The sequence below is a fragment of the Anser cygnoides genome, chromosome 2, assembly GCF_040182565.1.
Source record: "Anser cygnoides isolate HZ-2024a breed goose chromosome 2, Taihu_goose_T2T_genome, whole genome shotgun sequence".
In the NCBI taxonomy this organism is placed as follows: Eukaryota; Metazoa; Chordata; class Aves; order Anseriformes; family Anatidae; genus Anser; species Anser cygnoides.
This window is the reverse complement of record NC_089874.1, coordinates 149,029,112-149,050,037: the sequence shown is the minus strand read 5'-3', so window position 1 is coordinate 149,050,037 and position 20,926 is coordinate 149,029,112. Positions and strand designations below refer to the sequence as shown.

The window sequence follows — 20,926 nt, the reverse complement described above, 5'->3', positions numbered from 1 at the left end:
AGTGCATACAATACTCACGGCTCATAGTAGCGTTATTTGCTGCGTAGTGTTGTAACAGCTGCTAGAATGCTTTCCCCATGCAAAGTGAGGAAAAAAATCCCTTAAAATTTACACAGAAGCTAGATTTAACAAGATGAAATAAATGCAGCATAGTGAAACTTTAACTCCTACATTATATCCAGTTATCCATTACATTTTCTTAAATAAAAACCGGCATTGGTATACAACCTATTGTAACTTTCATTATCACCCATCAATACACATCAGCCAGCTTGCTGTATTTGTGTGTAAAAATAGAACAACCTCCAATTCAGAAAAAAAAAAAAAAAAACCTTTTATTTCAAAGTCATCCAGCACAGCAATGAAATCTTTGTTCTTATGAAACCAGAATCCCTGACCGTCTCCACCTAAATCCATTATTTACAGTGATGAATTTAAGTAGCACTTGTATACAAGCTCCAATTTCTCTATCAGTAAGAAATACTATGATCAGGGCAGGTTTTTCTATAGGACAACAAAAACAGCCATGGTTTATTAAAGCGCTCTGGATGTGGCCTTGCTGCCTCTGTGGAAGTCAAGAGGAAAGGTAAACTCTTTGCATCTTTCCTAACGCTGCATAAATCTGCTCTGCGCAGTCTTTTTCGTGTAAATAAACCTTGGACCCTCACACACTGCCTAGCAGGCATCTTCGTGTTGTCATGCTGAGTTCAGTTCACTTACTGAACTCAACGCTCAGTATCTGTTATATTATCTGGAAAGCTGCAGGATTAACGGTTTCATCTTGAGTCTGTGTTAACTTGGGGTACTCCTACAAACATGCTACAAAGTCCTCAACATCCCACCTCCACTGCCCCTGTTCCTTTCTGGGCCCTGAAAACCCCATCCAACCCCTCAAACATTTTTATATTCCAACAACAGAACCACTCAAGGTTTTGGTATCTGCTCCCAGGACTGTTTTAACATTAATCCAGCTTCTGCCTAATCTGAAACACAAGAAATAGTCAATGATATACAAATAAAACATTAAAAAATCTGTTATTGCTTTGCTGGTATTTGTAAGTATTACAGTTGGTGCCATTCCATTAACCAGCAGTTAAAGTTCATTTAGCATTAACAAAACATTAATTTTCAGCACACGTTGGTGCCCAGTCATTTCTTTAAGTGTTCCACAGTTGAAGTACTGCCACTTTTCCTAAACCTGTCATCTTCTTGACCAAATCCTACACTTACTCGTGGATGTGGTAGCACATGAATTATATACACTACCCTTACTTTCATCTGTGTAAGTCAAAGTGTATGGTTTTGGTCTTATACCTTGCAAAGTTCCCATTTTGACAGTATTTCCTGTGATAATTTACAATTCTGTCAATTCCTACACTTTGCAATTTAGCTACTGCACTATCTATTCTGGTAGTGGTTTAAAGTGTTTTCTACTCTCTCCCAGATGAAAAATTGTAGTATAAACCTTGGCTACTGCCAGCAGCTGCACGGAAGAAGCTGAATATTGTATCAGCCTGACATCTACTTGCCGTATTTGCACTCTCGTCCATGGTTTAGGTGACTTCTGGACCATTTATATGCAATAAAAAAGCCAACAAATTTTAGAAAGATTTAATGAGAAGACGTGGATATTAAACAGGCAGTAGAGGAAGGGACAGACTGATCTCCATTTTCCATAATTATTCCAAAACTATAAGAAAACGCTAAGTACTGAGAATTTTACCTCACAATTAAAATATTGGTTCCATTCCAAAATCCACCTGAAATATTTCTTAGGCTGGATGCATGCTTATGTGTACACTAAATAGAAAAGTGACACTGTACCTTGCAAATACAAAGACATGCCTACGTTGTAAGCAAACAAAACCAAAAAATCTCTGTTAGCAACCTTCATCTCATTTTTAAAGGCTTTCTTCAAAAAATTAATCAATTTTGTCTCTACCTATGAAATAACAATGACTCTCACGGATGAAGAAATCAGCCATCATTCCTGATTAACAGCAATGCTGTAGTGGACAATCTCTAAATGGCAAATGAACAGTTCTGCTGCTGGCTTTGCCACTGAGTAGGCTAACAAGCCTTCCATTTGTAAGGTGGAAGAAAAGTGACAGACCTTACTTGTTAGGTGTTTTGAGACCTAGTTAGATCTAGAAATTGTCACAGGTATCTATTACATTCAACACCAGGTAACTAACCAAGATGTTTTCTAAGTATGTATCCATCCATCTTTTAGATCTAAAGCCTTCAAAAAGAAAAATAAAAGACAACTACGTTGTACCTAACGTCAGGAAAAAGTCACACATTGTTAACCAGGTGATCAGACCTATTAATAGCTGATTACCTACCAGTGATTTTTTACTTCAAGGAGTAGGCAAATGGGCTAAAATTATTAAAAAGCAAAATAAAAACAAAAGACCACTAGAACAACAAACCAGTCTAAAATTTTTAAAACCATGCATCTCTAGTCAATGAGAATTCAGTACCAAAACCCCATATATCTTGCAAAAGGTTAACACTTAACTGGACTCTTTAGAAGGTTCTGAGCAAATCTTCCAAAGAAAACTATTAAGGAATCTAAGTGGGCATGGAATGAGAGTTCAAAAATAAAATATAAGAGGCAAGTCACAAGAATGGTTAGTTTTCAACGTGACAAATATTAACAATCAAGAGTTCTAAGGATTTGTATTGAAACAGTATTATTTTAGATATTTATTTATCCTTAAAAAGAGATACATAGCCCGCTTGCAGAATCTATGGATAATAAAAATTAAGAATATATTCTAGACTAATGGAAACCGTGAGGAATACCAGAGGCAGTACAAAGAAAGATGAAGGGTGATGACTAATTCAAGATAATGAACTGCTCGTACATGTCAATGGTTTTTGGGACTGGAAGGCATAGGAAAAGGATTAATGAAATCTTTTCTCAGTGTAATTCAGTAAACAAACGTATTCTAACCACACAGGATGCTATATGAATATTAGACCTGACAATGTCAGGAGCAGTACTCAAGAAATGGTAACCTATAGTTACAGAAGAAATTAAGGTTTGAGAATATATACAATCTTCATTTAAAATGACTTACTATATCCATGAGAAGATAGGGGTAGTTTTACGTAGCTTTTGAATTTTGCTCCAATTTACCTAATACTGCAAGCATGCAGTAATAGGCTATGGGATAAAATGAACTCAGGAGGCACAGTAGCCTATAATTTCTGTTCCTACAACAGGAAAACATAGGCCATCCTAATATTTGATCATTTATTTCAGTCCTGTAGCTTACTGGAGCTACTTTTCTCCATTGCAACTTTTCCTCTCTACTATAGATGTGGTTTGCACTGCAGAGCAGCATGCAGATTTTAAAAGCAGTGTATTTCAGTGTATTATAAAAAAATCCTGAAAGACTTCATTTATATAGTCCCAACTTGCATAGCAATCCAAATTATTACCATAAATTACAAAATTTATTATATTCACCCTAAGCGAATCACTCAGGTACAAGCTGTAACACGAATCTTTTGTAAAAACAACGCCAACACCATTTATCACAGAAAAAACATTTTAATATTGAAGATGTTTCAAATATTGCTTCAATATGGTTGTAGGAAAGAAAATCTTAAAACAAAATTAAGCATATCCAAACAAATTTGTATCTTTTCCAATTACAAAGTTCCATTTTCTTTGTTCAGTTTCGCATTGCCAACATGGCATTTATGTCCCAAATGAGATTCCGTAACTGATCCATGATCTGCTTCAGCTGCTGATTCTTCTGTTTCAGTTTCTGTGGGAAGATTTTATGAGAAAATTTTTGTGATTAGTTGCAATAGTACACTCGGAAATACAAAAAAAGTGTTACGAAATGCTACATGTATCTTTTTTCCCAGCTGTCTGAAGGTAACATTAGTGGGATAATACATTATCTTTAAAGTACAATCTCAAAATACAAGCAAGACTAATGACCTTTGCTAGAGAGGGAATGCTGATTCTTTTCACAGCAGTCTTAGCATCAAAACACTTGATCCCTTCAACAAGTGCAAGCCTGGGGGGATTGGCCCTCTCTTACCAAAGTCCAAAAGGCAGCACTTTATGTAGGGAGAAGGAATTGAAAATTCAGACCAAAAGAGGTCAGGGAACAGGAAAATTCATGTTAATATATGTTGTATAAGTTGGGTGCTCAGAAAAGTGAGGTATTAACAGTCAAAGTCTGAAGAAAGCACAAAGTAGAGAGAGCGCCAATCAAGCTTTTCCAGCCCTTCTGCCTGCGTGGGTCAATCCCGATGTGCTAAGCAATCCTGTCTTCCCACGTATGCCGAATTCTTTAGAACTGGATACTTGCTTTTGGAAGCAAAAAGCATTTGACAGAACAGCAGACTCACCTTTATTTGGGTGAGTAACCAGAACGCAAAAATTATGTCTCTACAGAAGAAAGATCAATGCATTAAGCCACTGCAGAATCTCCCTTACCTTTCATGTTCCACTATAATACACGTATTTATTGTCTGATTTATTCGTTTTCCTGCTCAAATCAAAGCTGTCAAGAACTAAGTTATGTGTATTGTTAACAACAAACCTAGGCCCTTCATTTCATTCAAATTTGATAAGATGTCAGCCTTCTCACATCAGAGATCAAACTACTTATTCATAAGGGAAGTCCAGAGTTCCAAGTAAAGCCAAAGCACAGGGAAGACTTGCTACCATTCAAAATGTTTCAGGTTTGACAGAACTTTGTTCTTCTGCACTACACAAATGGCAGTACATTAAAAGAATACCTCAGATCAGTAACGTAACCAAAGTAACTGTAACCGTGATAAAAAAGTAACAAAAAAAGCAGTATGCTGAAAATCAGAGTCCTGAATTTTGATGTGAACAACACACCAATATTTTTGGGATGCCAGGGTAGTCAGATGGAAAAGAAGTCCGGAGAGGAAAAAAAAAAAAAAAAGGAAGCCTATTCGCTTCAGACCTGTAAAAATGGTCTTCAGTAATACAGTAATCAAGAAAGGGAAACATCCCTGAACACAGACTTTGGTGAACACATTCCCTGGAAGCAAATAGAGACTACACTCAATTTCAGACTCCTGAGAAGCAGGTAAGACAGATGTAGGTCAGTTCACGTGCACTAATTTGGGAGTTCTAACCAAGCATTTGACAGACTAAGAACTATTTTAAAGGTAACTGTGCATTTATCTAATCCTTCTTTTCCAGTTGCTAATTCAAGACTTCACTACACACAGCACAGATCCAACTCCTAAAGACAAGAAGACAACTGAGAAGCACGTAGCTATGACAACATTCAAATGACAGAATTTTGTCTCCCTCCAAAGCCAATGACATAACATCTCGATGCTTCAGAAAGCGCAAGAGGGATGAGATAAACAAGCACTTTCACACCCGTGACATTTTAAGATATTTCTGTTTGCCATCCTTAACATTCAGTTTCAGAGAAATCAGCGAATGTTGCATCAAAACTACTAGTTTAATGCAAGCTGCCACTCACCGATACTGAGGGCATGTCATTTCACTATTTTTCAAAGCCTTCATCAATACAAATGAAGGCTGAACAATCAGCGATGATTATTCAAGTCGCAGGTAGAAAGAAGCACCATTAACCTTCGGTATTGCAGACTGTGTTCTCTCTCCCTCCCTTTCTAATTGTACTCTTACCTATTTTTATGTAGATATGCTCATATGAACTTTACAGAAGTTACGCCCAAAAGACTCATTCTGGAAGACAATTATTTTCATTTCTTCTGCAACTGTTATGAAATAGTAAATTACTTGATCTTTGCTCCATGCTAGACAAGGGAAACTTCACATTGGACTTCATTTGTTTTCAAAGGGTCTGTAAAGAGAAGTAGTATACAATTTCACCCTATCTGAAGATAATTTTAGATCCTTTTCTTTGGTGCTTTATTTTCTTAGCTCTTCTATTCTACTTTTTCCAGAGACAGGAAAAAAAAAATCTAAGACGAAGCACCACGTCTGGACTGCAAGACTGAAGAAAGAATAAATGGGGAGGAGGAAAGAGCATGGTATCCTAGCTGAAATGCACGTAGTGATCTTTGTTACCAGTCTTTGACAGACCATGGTCCCCACCACAAACTGCTACAAAATTGATAGCTTCTGTGCCACTGGCAGTGCTGGCCTCTGCTTCAGGTTTTGCTGAATCAATAAGAACATCTCAAATTAGCCTTGGGAAGAGAGGTGGAATGGCCTTCTTGGGGAACAGGCAAGTTCAAAATGGCCCTCTTGGGAAACAGTCAAGTTCTGTAAGAAGCTTCTGCTGTGGTGACAAATTTTTATTTCAACAGATTGCTTGCAAGTTGTCTCCCACTCTTTCCTCCTTCTCCTGAAATGACTTAGTTGAACTCTGGACCACCTCTCAGAAATAATGGCTGTACGAAAGAAGAAAAGGCACTTCATCCTACATACATACTGCAGCTTCTGTCTGCATCTGTTTTAAGACGGTATAGAAGAAATGTATGAGGCAGTTTATAATGAGTTTCACTGATCTAAATTCACCTTGTATCTGACAGGCAAGTTTCAGGCTGGATGTTAAGAGAAGGTTCTTCACTAAAAGGTGGTCGGGCACTGGGACAGGCTCCCCAGGGCAGTGGTCATAGCACCGAGCCTTCCGGAGTTCAAGTGTTTGGACAACGCTCTCAGACACAGGGTCTGATTTTTGGGTGGTCCTGTGTGGAGCCAGGAGTTGGACTCAATGATCCTCATGGGTCCCTTCCAACTTGGGCTGTTCTATGATTCTGTTGTTGCCTATCATGAAGGTGATCTCCCTGATCAGTCCTGAGAGGTTTTCTGTGGTGATACTAATTTTCAATGTGATTACCCCTACACTTTGACTGGTGCTGCAAATATTATTGCCACTTAGAAAGGACTGCACTCTTCAGCAACCGAACAGACCTTAGTAGGCTTAGGTCAGGTAGGGCAATTGCAAAAACACATACATAAGCACAAAAAGCAGTAAGTGAAACAAAGAGGGAGAACCATAACACATATCCAGACAATACCCATCTTTTGAGAAACTCGCAATAAACAACTTGACATGTTTCATACAGATTTGGATTCAGAAGGACATAGTAATTTCAACTTTGAAATCAATTTTTGACTTAAATTCATTTTTGGTCCACTTTCATTTCATTTGAAATCAGTGCTGTCTAGGCTAATCCACAGCCTTCTATCAGACATGTATCAAAACTTCCCTTTGCACGCTGATCCATCTCTCTCCTCGTATTAAGCTCAGTTATCTTTCAGATTTTAAAACCTAAACATCACCATGATTCATTCTGCACTCAATCTATTTGTTAAAATTCTCTTCTTCAAGCAAAGACAATAGTGTAAACTGTGGAAGAGTCAGATTACATTCCAGCTGATGCTTGTAAAAATATATCAAAGGTATGTGCCTGTGTTTTAAAGATACCTCTTCTGCTTAACCCAAAAAAAAAAAAAAAAGAATAATTCTTCTGAATACTGTGCCAGCTATAGTTTATACCTGCTCTGGTCAAGACCTGCAACAGTAAAGTCCAGCAGTGCATCCAACTTAACAGAGCATTAGATGTTAATCATAGTAGTATCTTTACTTGCATAAATCTCAGAGATTTAAAAATAACTGTTTGCTTTGTTGAATACCACCCTACTATTGGGAGAATTTGTATCCTCTTCTTTTTCATGAGTATTCCACTACTTCTGACCATTAAATTACTGTATGAAGTGATTGTTGAAAGTCTTATCAAGATGACAACAGCCTCTGCTTTCTCATGCAAGTCAAAAAGAAGAAATTTTTACAGAAGCAATGTTTATGATAGGTGAGAACAAGTACTGCCTGCCCTGGCAATTTATACTGTTCTTTTTTTAAGTGACTCCTTCATAGTGCAATCTCTGAAGTGAGGAGATGGGAAAACCTTTTTTTTTTCTTCAGTTTTATAGTCAGAAGACTTGCAATGTTACGTGCACAGAACAGAAAAAAGTGATAGAGAAAAATGCATCAGTACTTTGCTCAAACTCTCTTACAGCTGCCAGGTGACATTCTAAATCACGGCTACTCGATGTATACCAAGGCATGCTTTCCATTCAAATTTCACACATCCAGCTACTTATATATTTTTTAAGTGGTTAAAAAAAGTATTAATCACTGAAACAGTAACCACTGGACAATTAAATATATTAATTGTTCATTAACTACGGCTTTTTCTGATCACAGGCTGTTCATAGGCAGCTGTTTTATCCTTACGGAAATGAGAGATTGAGTTTTCTGCCTCTCTCCAAGCCATACAGGTGGAAGGAAACTGCTCACCTTCCTGAAAAAAGCAGAGGCACCACTGACAGCCTGTGCTCCACTACATGCTCAGTACTTTACGCACATTGAGCCAGGCAGCAATTTCATGTATCCACTGCTGTGTTGCTCAAAGAGGAATAAGAGTGTTCATTAAACTAGTCAAATGTTTCCTTTACAGTAATTATTCATCATTCAGCGATGAAGTCTGAGGCCTTATTTCCTTACGCTTACCTGTAAGCGATGTAACTTTTCATGGAATTATCCATTTTACGGTGCTTCTCCACCACATTCCTTGGTGTTACATTTCCATTCTTAACACGAAAAACCACACGGATGTGTAATGCCTACTTACAGGCATCAAAGTAAGTCACAGGAAGACTATGGATAAATATGGATAAACCTGGGATTCTTCTAATTTTATTTTATCTAATTTTATGAGGCGAAGGGGAGAGCAGGAAATTTTCTTTGCTTAGACATCGGTAAGGCTTTTGACACACAGTCTCTCGTAGTATCGTTGTGGCCAAGTTGGTGAGATGTGGTTGGGGTAGGTAGTTTATAAGGTGGCCAGTTTTCCACCAAGACTACTGAACTCCTAAGTGTTGCAATCCGCAGTGTTACGTCCAAGTGGCAGTCAGTTACTCCTGGTGTCTCTCAGGATTGACAGCAGGGCCAGTACTCCTAACACTCTCGTTAATGACCTATTCACACTTAATGACCTAATCACCGTATCAAGTTTGTGGGCAATACCAAACTGGGGGAAGCGGCCAATATGCTCAGTGCTAGGATGTCCAATTCAGAGGGAGCTCAGCAGGTGGGAGAGGCAGGCTGATGCCTATCTCAGGAACTTCAACAAAAGCAAGTGGCAACACCCCACACCTGAGACAGAATAAACTCCTGCAACAACAGTACAGGGCGAGGGCTGACTGAATACAAACAGCTTTGCAGAAAAGGGCCTGAGGATCCTTTTGAAACTTTCTGACACGCTGAATGTGATTTAGGCAATCTCCAGACCTCCTACTGAGCCTAAATTCTTCTAGGGTTCTGTCGTTGCAGACAGCCAGTTTGGGTGCCCAAACTGGCAAAGAACTGTGCACTGTGCAGATTAATGTGCTGAGAAGGTGCCCATGTAAACAATTCTTCCTCTCTCGCTGAAGGGTTCCTTGGTGTGCATTTGCATTTGGGGTGAAAAGAATTCTACAAATACAGAACAAATTAAAAATACATGCAAATACGGTGATGGATAGCTTTAAAAGAATAAAAGTTCGCAGCATTAAAAAAAAAAAAAGTAGTTTTCAGGCAAAGTTCTTCCCTGAGAAGAAAGCCTAGTTGCAAATTGCTGTTATTTTAAGGACTACCTCACAAAACAACATCAGCTCCAGTGCACAATGGTTTTGTTACCAAAAAAGCCCCGAGGTAAATTCATAACAACTTAACTCAGAAGCCTGTAAATTGTCTCTTCCCCTCTTAGCAAGATCACTGTTAACCACTTAGCAAAGATTCATTAAGGGTATCAGATGCGATTATTTTCAGGAGGGCTACCTGCAACGTGTCAGCAGTATTTTCACATCTTTTCATTTTCAGACAAATGTATTGAGACTACTAATTATGCAATGGTTTTCCTATGTACTCATTTGAAACCAGACCTGCAGCATCTGAAAAAAACAGACCTGTATTTGCTTTATTTCTAAACACAAACAGTAAAGAAAATGTAGCAACACAGATTACAGCATTCTCACTCTGAGATTTGATTTTCTGTCTTAAGTCCTGCTAAATGTACTACAAGACCTGAGCCTGACATCTTGAAAATATTACAGATGATGCCGTACTTGTACGGTTAGACACCTGTAGGCAGAAGATTATCTACAGATATGAAGACAATTGAGTACATTTTTGTAACAGCTGCCAATTGTTGCAAATAATAATCACCTTCAATAATAACTTGCAGGACTTGGATTAGTAGACCGATGCAACAACTAAACTGATTCCGGAACAGTAAATTATTTATTACAGAAAAAGAGTGAAACATCTCACCAATTTACAGCTCTAGAAAGCAAATACCAATAAAAGGAATAAGCAACAATTTTGGGAAGAACAGGAGAGAATTGTTTCACACAAAAGGTAGAGCTAGTTGGTGCTGACTAAACAGCTTTTTGTTTTGCTTTGGTTTTGTGTTGTTTTTTTCCTTCTAATAGCGGTGCATACTTACAAGCGTTCTGTTTAGTAACTGCTTGTATGGCAAAAGTCCCTTTTGATTTAAGCCTAATAGGCTCCATTTAAAGTTATAGTTGCTGGATATTATTGAATTGCTAGGACAGAAATTCATTACCTTGTAAACTAATCTATGTTTTTAATTAATGGACAGGGACTTCGTAGCCAAGGCATTAAACTTTCTGACCTAAAATGTAAGCCTAATGCAGCTGAATAAATAAGATGTCACTAGACAGTAAGCTGATATCAGAAGCTACTGCAGTATTTGAGAATACTGCTGCATCAACAGGTTCTTCTGCCCCAAGAGGGAGGAAGTAAAGGAAGCACACGATGGTCCCCCCCCACCTCCTCTGGACAACTGCTGGAGCAAAGCAGAGCTGTTACGTTTCAAGTCAGTGGTTCCTGGAAGGAGGCACGTCTTTGTGTGAGAATACATGAGCCACGAGGTTTTATATGATCTACTCGTTTCCTTTGTGCTTCCAACTGCAGGGGAGTGTCTTTCATACACACACAGGGCCACCAAAGAGATCAGACTTACTGGGAAGTCAAAGCAAGAAGGACAAAATTAAGTGACCCATGCACGGAAGGTCCAAGAATTCAGATGGGTTAGGCAATAATGCTTTTTTATACCAGTAGCATGAAAGACTGAAAAGGTAACTGCCCACCACAGCAACCAGGGTGAGCTGAGAGCGGGACAAGCAGCTGCAGGGAGAAGACAGTAGGTGAAGAATATAAAAAGCTTCTTCACCTGTCACACTGATTTCCCTGTCACAGCATTTTCATCAACATTTTATATTACTGAAATTTTGCTGAAAGAAATTAAGCAAAACTGAGCTGGAGATGGACGTTACATATTGCAGAGGACTGAAAAGCTGTCAGGAGTGCCTGCCTGTTAAGAAACAGAGAGGGCTGTTAAGTCCAGCAGCCAGTGAAAGAAATTAGATCAATTAACCTGATTCTACCACATTTTCTTTGCAAAAGTATGAATTGTTTCCTTTCTAGTCATGAAAAGTAAAGCACTTCCTGTTCTGTAATGGATTAAAATTTGGTCTTGGAAATTGGAGAAACAAAAGAACGGAAAAAAAAAAATCAGTGAAATCAGTGCAGTTTCAAAAAGAAGCAGTTTAAATTTCTGTTGCAGTACATGGTAAGTATTTGTCCACAAAAACACTACAGAAAGTTCAACTAACTTCTGAAAATTTACTGTTGAAAATCTGGTGTTAGGCATTTAAGTGTAAATAGAGGATTTCAGACCAGATTTAAGTGCCTGTTTGAATACATCCTTAATCGCTGATTTGCTACTAATGCTCCTGTAACCCCACCAACCTTTTCAAGATTTAAGGCTCATCATAAACATTTATGAAATTCTCTTCACAAGATCACACCAAGGAGGTTTAAAAACACATTAGCATACAAGTACAACAACAAGGGCAAAAACATGTCATAAAACTATCAAAAACACAGCAAATATGGACAGTTAAACTTATTAGCACTTAAATATTGCAAATAAATGTGCATAAATTCACAGTATAACATTACATACAATATAATATATACAACCCTGCTACATCAGCATGCAGCAGAAAGAATACAACAGTGAAGCTGACAACTGCTTTTCTCTACATTCACAGTCCCCGTTTTTGCTTGTACCATATGCATGAATTTTTCTAAATAGGTTTTAAAAAAATTGGTACAACTCTAATTGTTGAAGACAAATGAAAATATTGGAAATATTTAAAAAGACAAAAATCCACCAATTATTCTCTGCAAGAAGATTTATTTTAGACATTCACTTCCTTTCTTCTGTTGTTTTGGTAGATTATGCCTGCCTTTTAACAAGAATTTACAGATATTACAGCTACACAAATATTTAGAAAATCCTGTCTTTGTACTTTACAGACTGAAGGAACACTGCTCAATATTGTGGTCTGGTAGTACTACTTATTTTTAATCTCAATATTATATTAGCATTTACTATAGAATATTTATTTTTAGATTTGAATTCATCTTTAGTAATTGTACTCAAATGCGTACTGCCACTCGAAATAAAAATTTAACAGCATCTTTATCACATGTGGCACATTTTTTCTGAATGTGTCAAGATTCTATGAATGCTGTACTTAACAAAAGAAACGTTCTTTCCTGAACTGACAAAATATAGAAAGTAACCCTGAAAATTCTCTACCAATACATATTGTAATATTTACATACCTGATGTTTAATACTCATTTTTTATGTACTTGCACAATAAAAGTTTTGGAGTGAAGTAAGTTCAACAGGCACCTTAACTCTAACTCCATGAGGGTGGTGAGGCCCTGGCACAGGCTGCCCCATCCCTGGAGGTGCTCAAGGCCAGGCTGGATGGGGCTTTGGGCAGCCTGGTCTGGTGGGAGGTGTCCCTGCCCATGGCAGGGGGGTTGGAAGCAGATGGTCTTTCAGGTCCCTTCCAACCCAAACCATTCTTTGATCTGTACTACCAACATCTAGTGGGCTAACCATAAACTCAATATACCATTTCAGAAGAATATATATTAAAAAGAGCCACAGGTTAAAACTGTTATGGTATCTAAAATCTACAGCAAGAGCTACATCCAGAAGAATTTGTTTACTAGCGGCAATTCTGAAAGTTACATGCAAGAAGTTTGATGGTAGTCATCACACATACAGCCTTCGGTGCAGCAGGCTAGAAATCCAAGCAACATTTTCTGTTTTATGTAAGTCAATTTAAAACTTTCTTACCTTATTTACTTCCATGATTTCCCTTCTCTCTTCACTAGCAAAACGAAGCTGACTAGCGGCACCACGATCATCGTGCTTGGAGCCATCTTCTTCAACATACGGAATAAGTTGCTGAGAAGACAAGAAACATCAGCTTTAAAAAAAAAAAAAGAGGGAGGGGAAAAGGAAGAGAAAAAAAATGAAAACAGGAGATGTATAAATTACTAATATTTTCTCCAAAGGCTCAAACTTCCTGAAAAGAAAGGAGTGGAGAAAGCCTTCCTTCATCACCTCCAAACCAAAGGCCTAGACCTAAGTCATCTCACAAGTGCAGGCACAACCCAGTATTAGCTTTTTAAGATGTTTATCACAAGTAATACTTGTATTCTTGAACTCTATAGACTTTGTTTTTAAAATTTACTGTTCCACACCATGAAATAACACAATGGTGAACTTACCATTTTTGTCAATTATTTCAGTGATGCACTAAACATAATTTATGACTGGCTTTACACATGCAGATTAGCTACTTGGTTAATACCCTAATTATCACTTACTATTTTAGTGGGTGTCTGTTTGGCTATTCTTGAAACCAGACCCACAGTTACCTAATAGGAGTTTCTCCGTAAGGATTTTCCACTGGGATCTCCTCAGGCATGTAACACACTGTCTTTTTTTATAAGGTTCTACAAAGCCAACCTTTGATAAAGAATTTTTAAATGAATACTAATGTACGTTCCTTTCCATAACAACAAAACTGAAGGATCAGTAAATGTACTAGATAGAAAACAAATACACGCTTTGTGTCAAAACATTCGCAAGCTAACATCTTATTCAAAAAATAATTATAAGCTGTAACATTTTATATATAACATACATACTCAAAGTCTACAGTCTAACAGTCTATTTTTCCATCCTGAACTGCGAGAAGCTAAAACTGATAGCAAAATTACACCCTTGTTAATATACGTATGTATCACAGACAAATGAAAGACAAGTAATTCATGCAAATGAGCAAGAAGACATTAGCCCAAAAGCCAGGGGACGTGTCGCTCATCAAATACACGTTAACTTGTTGCTTAAGTTGAGGTGTAATATTATGAAGCCTTCAGCTGCGTCCTTCAGCATTCTGATGTGCTGTAACTGTGTGTAACTCACTGAAAATTGAATTATCTTCTACACAAGCTTTTATCAGACCATTCTCATGAAGCTTCTCAAAATGGACAAAAAGTACCATACTAAGCTTGGCCATGAAAAATTAGTAAAGGCTCACAACTTGTTGCATCTCCATACTATAAAGCAAACGTAGTGTAGCCAGTATGTACTCCTGGAAAAAGCTCCTTCTCTCACTTATGGAAAAATAACATACATCCAGAGTAGATGGAATGTTATCCCCTAAAAACCTCCCATCTATCAGAAAAGCTAGGAATTCAAACGAAGAACTACAATTAATACACAAATAAAGCAATTCTCTCTAGAGAGGGAATTTTGTAACGAGATCTGCTTCACAATCATCTTATAACTTGTTACATTGGTTAAAAGGAAGTCAATAAGAATACCTATTAAACTAATAGCATGTAGTAATGAAAGAAATATAACATTTTAATATCAATATTAATAGACTAAGGAATATTAATAGGCACTGATTTTATTGATAGAATGTAAGGACAGAATTTCTTGCCATAAACAAGATGCAAATAGGAAATAAGAGAGAGAAAACAACAAAACGTTTTAGGTAGTTTCTCAACTCTATGTGGAGATACCTCATGTAGGTTATGAAAGGTGTAACGTAAAACTAAGTTTTATAGCCTGGACATTCAGAGGGCTTGCCTTGGGATCTCTGCATTAAACAGCAAACTAGCAAACTCCTGCACACCATCTGCAATAAAACGGATAACGCGCAGCTAAAAATATACGCCTGCTATTGCACAGCAAATAGGAGTTACATTAATATACCTGACACCAATTGTTGAAGCAGATACCTGATTTTGCAGTTACTATAGACTACTCAGGAAGAAGTGCAGTGACAAACACTGACACTGATTAGCTGCGTATCATAGAACAGCTTGGGTAGGAAGGGACCTTAAAGATCACCCAGTTCCAACCCCCTGCCATGGGCAGGGACACCTCCCACCAGCCCAGGTTGCCCAAAGCCCCATCCAGCCTGGCCTTGAACACCTCCAGGGATGGGGCATCCACAGCTTCTCTGGGCAGCCTGTGCCAGGGCCTCACCGCCCTCACAGTGAAGAATTTCTGCTTTATATCTAATCTAAATCTACCCTCTTTCAGTTTACTACTCTTCCCCCTTGCCCTATCACTGGCTGCCCATGTTCCAGGATATGCAGAGATATGTTGGAAATTTAAGGGAAGAAGACAGGTTGAGGAAATATGGACATATATGTTACACCCTTTCATAACCAACAAAAGTTAAACAAAAGTTCAAAACTACAAGACAAAAAGATCAGTAACAAAGGCATTGCACATAAGTATTGTCAGACACCGATTGCTAAAGAATTAGACAGGGAGCCACAGAATAATTGTCTTGTTCATTGCAGTATCACACGAAGGTTAATAACTGGAAAAAAAAAAAAGGAAGAGCAGCATACATCTATTCCACTAGTGAGTCAGGAATCAGTTAAGTGAAAGGGAAAAGCCATTAAATAATTTGACTGATTAAAGAAGAGATTTGTTGATATTCTTCAAAGATAAGGTTAGAATGTCAGTCATTAAACAATATGATTGAGACTATCACTTAAAAGCCGAAATAGGAATTTAAGAAATCAGATCAAGATAAACGATGTGACACTTTCATTCACCCTAACTCATAAAACATGAGGAATTGGGCATTAACTTCAGAGCAGCAAAGACCAAGCAGATAAAAGGAAAAAGAAGTCGTCCAACTGTTGATATAAAAACTCTGCTGTGCATAAGGTTATCACTGAGACCTTATAATATAAAAGAGGAAAAGAGCAACCTCCCCAACCGTACGTGAAAATAAGACAGATTGAAAGCCTCTAAAGGGGATACAGCTATTAAGCTTTTGCACACAAGCCAACTCTAACAAACCATGAATAAAGTGTTTGTTTTTGTTGGTTTTTTTTTTAAGGACAAGTTATCTCACTCCCTCAGTTGTTGTAAGGCTCCCCCATAGTTTCTCTGAAACACACAGCAGTGACCGCTGACAGAAGGACATGAAGGACATTACTGGTCTAGAACGGTCTGCAAAGAATGGACTCCATTTCTTTATTCCTATGCAGTGAAGGAACTCAAATATAAAACATTACGTTGAAATGGTTGATACTCAGTGGGCAATCAGAAGTCAATACAGTAGCCTCTAAATCCAGAGGTCAGTAATTAAAGATCATCAGTTTTGGCTGATAAAGAGCTGTAAGAATTCAAATCATAACATAAAACAGGCTTAAGAGTATTACAAAGAATCATAAACAACTTATAAGGGGGGAAAATAAATTTTGATTTTACTAGAAAAAGCATTTTTATTACGAAAAACCTTTGGCCAATCCTACTTAAGTATTCTGCTGTTACCTTTCCCACCACCACTGCACTTTCAGATTTGGTTCACATTGGCTCAGAAGGTTAAGGATAGCTAAGTGAGGAAACTATGAAGGCACAGGCTGATGGGCAGAGCAAGGGAATAATAATCCTCATAACTCAGGCCACCAGGCAAGCAGGTGAGGGCTTAAAGCAGACTAAACCAACCTCTTAAAAAAAAAAAAAAAAGACCCTTTTTCCTAGGGGAAAAATATCACTGAATCAGAAAAGAGGCCTGAGGAGAAAGGAGGAAAAAGGCTACAAATTTAAATGAAGTTTGATTTCAAAATTGAACCTCTTCCAGGTGGTAAGAATTGGTGAAACTTTCACACTAACATCGCCATCTTTCAAACAGCTCCTAACAATAAACAGGATTCAGCCCACAGAAGTATTCCAGTCTCACTTAAAACCTGTTTGCTCCAAGCCTGATGCAACCCGTGAGAAGGGATGATATGCTAAACACAGCGCGGTGATTCTGAGTTGTTATTTGTACATATAGACGGCTACTTACTTCGATGGGAACAGGATCAAGCCCAGCACAGTTCTCATTGCATTTGTCATAGACTAATCTCAGTTTTCTAAAGAGTATTGATAGCTGGCGGAGGTGTTCCTGCAGCTTTCCCAGTCTGTCTTGATACGTTCCAGTGTGATAAGTAACACCATTTGGTAACTTAAAGGAAACAAAACCCAAAAACATTAAAAATATTTCTCTCATAGGAGTTAAATAACCTAAAAATAAATTTGAGGATTTTTTTGTACATTTTAAAAAAAGATAATCACACTATTCCCATAAAAATCACTGACATTTCTCTTGTTTTTTGGTACAATTCTGTATTTTCTCTGCACATCTCACGTACCAAATCACTACTCTCAAAGAGCTTCACGTATTCTACATGTTGGTCACTGTCAGTCCCTCTGGAACTTTCAATGAACGCCTTCAAAATGCTTAAGCATTGCTGTTACCTGAGTATTATACTCTGCGTCAAGAAACGATTCAACGTCTGGTCACAGTTCAGACAATCAAAGCAAATTCAAAGTTAGCAAATAACGTATCTGTACCTAAAATAATTACAAAAGGAAACTTCCAAAGACATGAAAATACATAGGGAACAGGGGGGATCACTTGCATGTTTATCTTTGAGGCTGAGTGCGAGCACTTCTGCTCTCAGCAGAGAAACGTGCCCCAGGTTTGTACGTTTTCTCAGTAAGTAACTACAACAAGGATTTTGTCCGCTTTAACAACATGAAAAACGTCACAAAGTTTTGGTGGAAAACATTATAGAAGAATGAAATCACTGATCAATGACAATTCCTCTAAAATTACTCCCCGGAGGTTAATAAAAACACAGAAAAGTAAATGGCATATAAATACACTTCACTATTCTTAAAGGAAAACATGAATATCAAGTGTATTTAGAGCACATTTACAGTGGGCAAAAATAACAATTCGTCATTTCTGAACATTCTCCATGTTCCCTCAATATACAGCAGCACACACTGCTCCAACCACCACTCTCTTTTCAAAGCGCTATGACTTTAGAATCATTAGGGCTGCAAAAGCCCTCCAAGGCCATCTGGTCCAACCACCCCCCTACCACCAATGTCACCCACTAAACCATGTCCCCAAGCACCACGTCCAACCTTTCCTTGAACACCCCCAGGGACGGTGACGCCACCACCTCCCTGGGCAACCCGTCCCAATGCCTGACTGCTCTTTCTGAGGAGAAATGTCTCCTCATGTCCAACCTAGACCCCCCTATGATCTAGTCATGCATGTAAATACCCTTAACTATCCCCAAGCAGACACACTTGGTAGTGAAAACACTAGGAAGGGAACTGAGGACCGCTAAACCAAGCGACCCCGGCAGCAGCTGCCTGACCTGCATGTTCCTGAGGAGCTGGAAGATCTCCATGGTTCGGAACACGATGTCCTGCACCGTCTCCTGCCCGATGCGGCACAGCGACGCCGTGTTCACCTCCCGCGCCGCCTGGGCCTGCGCCCCGGAGAAGGCCCCGGGGGGCATCGCCGCCCCGGCCAGAGGCGGAGTTGACATCTCCGCCGGCGGACCGCTCCCACTGTTTAAAATTAAGACGGAATGATTAAATTATTAATTGATCCTGTCATAACAAGCCTCGGAGCCCCCCCCACCGCCCCGCCCGCGGACAGGCCCCACACACCGCGGGGCCCGCCGAGGCCGCGTTGCCCTGGCAACGCGCGGGCGGAAGCGCTCGGCGGCACCCGGAAGCGCGGAGGAAGTGACGAAATACAAAAGGGGGAGGGGGGCGGGGCGAGGGGCGGGTGGTGCCCGTTGGGCTGAGGGGGCGCTGAGGGGGCCCCGGGTGCCCCGGGTGGGGCTGGGCTGGGCTGGGCTGGGCTGGGCTGGGCCGGGCCGGGCCGGGCGGGGCTGCGCTGCGCTGCGCTGCGCTGTCGGGGGCGGCGGTGGTGTGGGAGCTTGTCGTGGTTTTGGGGGCAGTTTTTGCGTTTGTCTGGATCTTACAGATAAATTAGAACCCAGGTGTGCCCGCCCGGAGTCTTGCAGCTCAGTTTTTGGGGTTGGAAAGTTAGGTCAGAGCCTTAACATGTCCACACGTGTAGCGCTAGAGTCATAAAATGGTTCCGGCTGGGAGACACCTCATAGACCACCCAGTTGCAACCCCCTGCCATGGGCAGGGACACCTCCCAGCAGACCAGGCTGCCCAAAGCCCCATCCAGCCTGGCCTTGAGCACCTCCAGGGATGGGGCATCCACAGCTTCTCTGGGCAGCCTGTGCCAGGGCCTCAGAGAATCACAGCATCATTCAGGTCGGAAGAAACATTCAAGATCACCTGGTCCAACCACCCACCTACCACCAATGCCACCCACTGAACCATGTCCCCAAGCACCACGTCCAACCTTTCCTTGAACACCCCCAGGGACGGTGACTCCACCACCTCCCTGGGCAACCCGTCCCAGTGCCTGACTGCTCTTTCTGAGAAGAAGTGTCTCCTCATTTCCTACCTGAACCTCCCCTGGTGCAACTTGAGGCCATTCCCTCTAGTCCTATCACTGGTTACCTGTGAGAAGAGGCTGACCCCCAGCTCCCCACAGCTTCCTTTCAGGCAGTTGTAGAGAGCAATGAGGACTGTCCTGAGCCTCGTCCAGCATCAAACGCTACTAAAATCTAGGTAGACAGCAACCACAGACGTTACCTCATCCCACCCTCTGAGTGAAGAATTTCCTCCTAACCTCTAATCTAAATCTCCCCTCTTTTAGTTTAAAACCATCCCCCATCGTCCTGTCATTATCTGATTGAGCAAAGAGTTTCTCCCCATCTTTTTTATCAGTCCCCTTCTAGTAGTAAAAGGTTGCAATGAGGTCACCCCAGAGCCTTCTCTTCTTCAGGCTGACCAGCCTCAGCTCTCTTTCTCTAAGCCTTTCTCTGTAGCAGGCTACCCCTGTAGCTAATGCTGGCAAGGGTTTGCTCATACCATTTTGATAGGTCACACTGATAAATTATCAGTTGTGTGTTTATAGATGGTATATCTGGACATAGACACACCTACATTAATTTTATACGTCTATAGGCATACCACTACATCTTGAATTGGTACTCTTGTTAACAGAGAAACAAAATAGGATAGAGGCCTTCCCCTATCCCAGTATTTATATGGCTATAAAACACTTCTGTGTTGTCTACCTTCTCTGCTTATGCTACACTAGCATAGTTGGTACAGTTTCAAAGAACAGACAATGCTTTCTGTGCAAGGAAAAAGAAACACCCTATAAAAGAAACAGGGAAGGGGTTGTGAGGACTGATAGGTATGAATAGACTATACAGTACCTACTGCTTATTGTCTGTCTTTATAATAAAAAGCAAATTTCTTCATAAGCAAAATTGGTGTCAAAGTATCTCTTTTTGCAATTGAGGTCTTACCTAAAACTCGGAGTGGTTTTGACAATAAGTGCCTGAAAATGCGGAAGAGGGCATTTATTGTAGTTGTATTGTATTAAAACTGATGTTATGAATGATCTTTTGTATGAAATGCATTGCATTTGTAATGCAGTTTAAAAAAAAAAAAGAATTGACTCATAATATACACCTTTTGTTAAAGAAGAAAGCAGTCAAGGAACACTCAGAACCGTACAAACTTGCTGTCAGAGGCATTTTGCTGCAGAAGGC

General features: G+C 39.6%; 1 protein-coding gene across 2 annotated transcripts; it reads right to left on the bottom strand.

The window, feature by feature from the left end:
* Nucleotides 1–3,542: 3,542 nt before the first annotated feature.
* On the bottom strand, nt 3,543–19,022 carry MED30 (mediator complex subunit 30). 2 transcript variants are annotated; one of them, XM_048071317.2, is made up of 5 exons: nt 18,945–19,022; nt 18,647–18,842; nt 17,278–17,436; nt 13,239–13,349; nt 3,543–3,782 (listed from the first exon to the last, which is right to left on the bottom strand). In XM_048071317.2, exons 2-5 carry the CDS (start codon nt 18,818–18,820, stop codon nt 3,687–3,689), a joined length of 540 nt encoding a protein of 179 aa, XP_047927274.1. In that variant the 5' UTR covers nt 18,821–18,842; nt 18,945–19,022; the 3' UTR covers nt 3,543–3,686. The 2 variants fall into 2 exon arrangements, with proteins under 2 accessions (XP_047927274.1, XP_013040504.2); XM_013185050.3 differs by lacking the exon at nt 3,543–3,782 and adding an exon at nt 3,789–11,388.
* Nucleotides 19,023–20,926: the final 1,904 nt, after the last annotated feature.

Coding starts and splice junctions, on each gene's coding strand:
- MED30 (XM_048071317.2), bottom strand. CDS start 18,820: ATGTCAACTCCGCCTCTGGCCGGGGCGGCGATGCCCCCCGGGGCCTTC. Junction 17,437..18,646: donor AGCTCCTCAGGAACATGCAG/GTCAGGCAGCTG, acceptor GTTTCCTTTAAG/TTACCAAATGGTGTTACTTA. Junction 13,350..17,277: donor TTGATCCTGTTCCCATCGAA/GTAAGTAGCCGT, acceptor TTGTCTTCTCAG/CAACTTATTCCGTATGTTGA.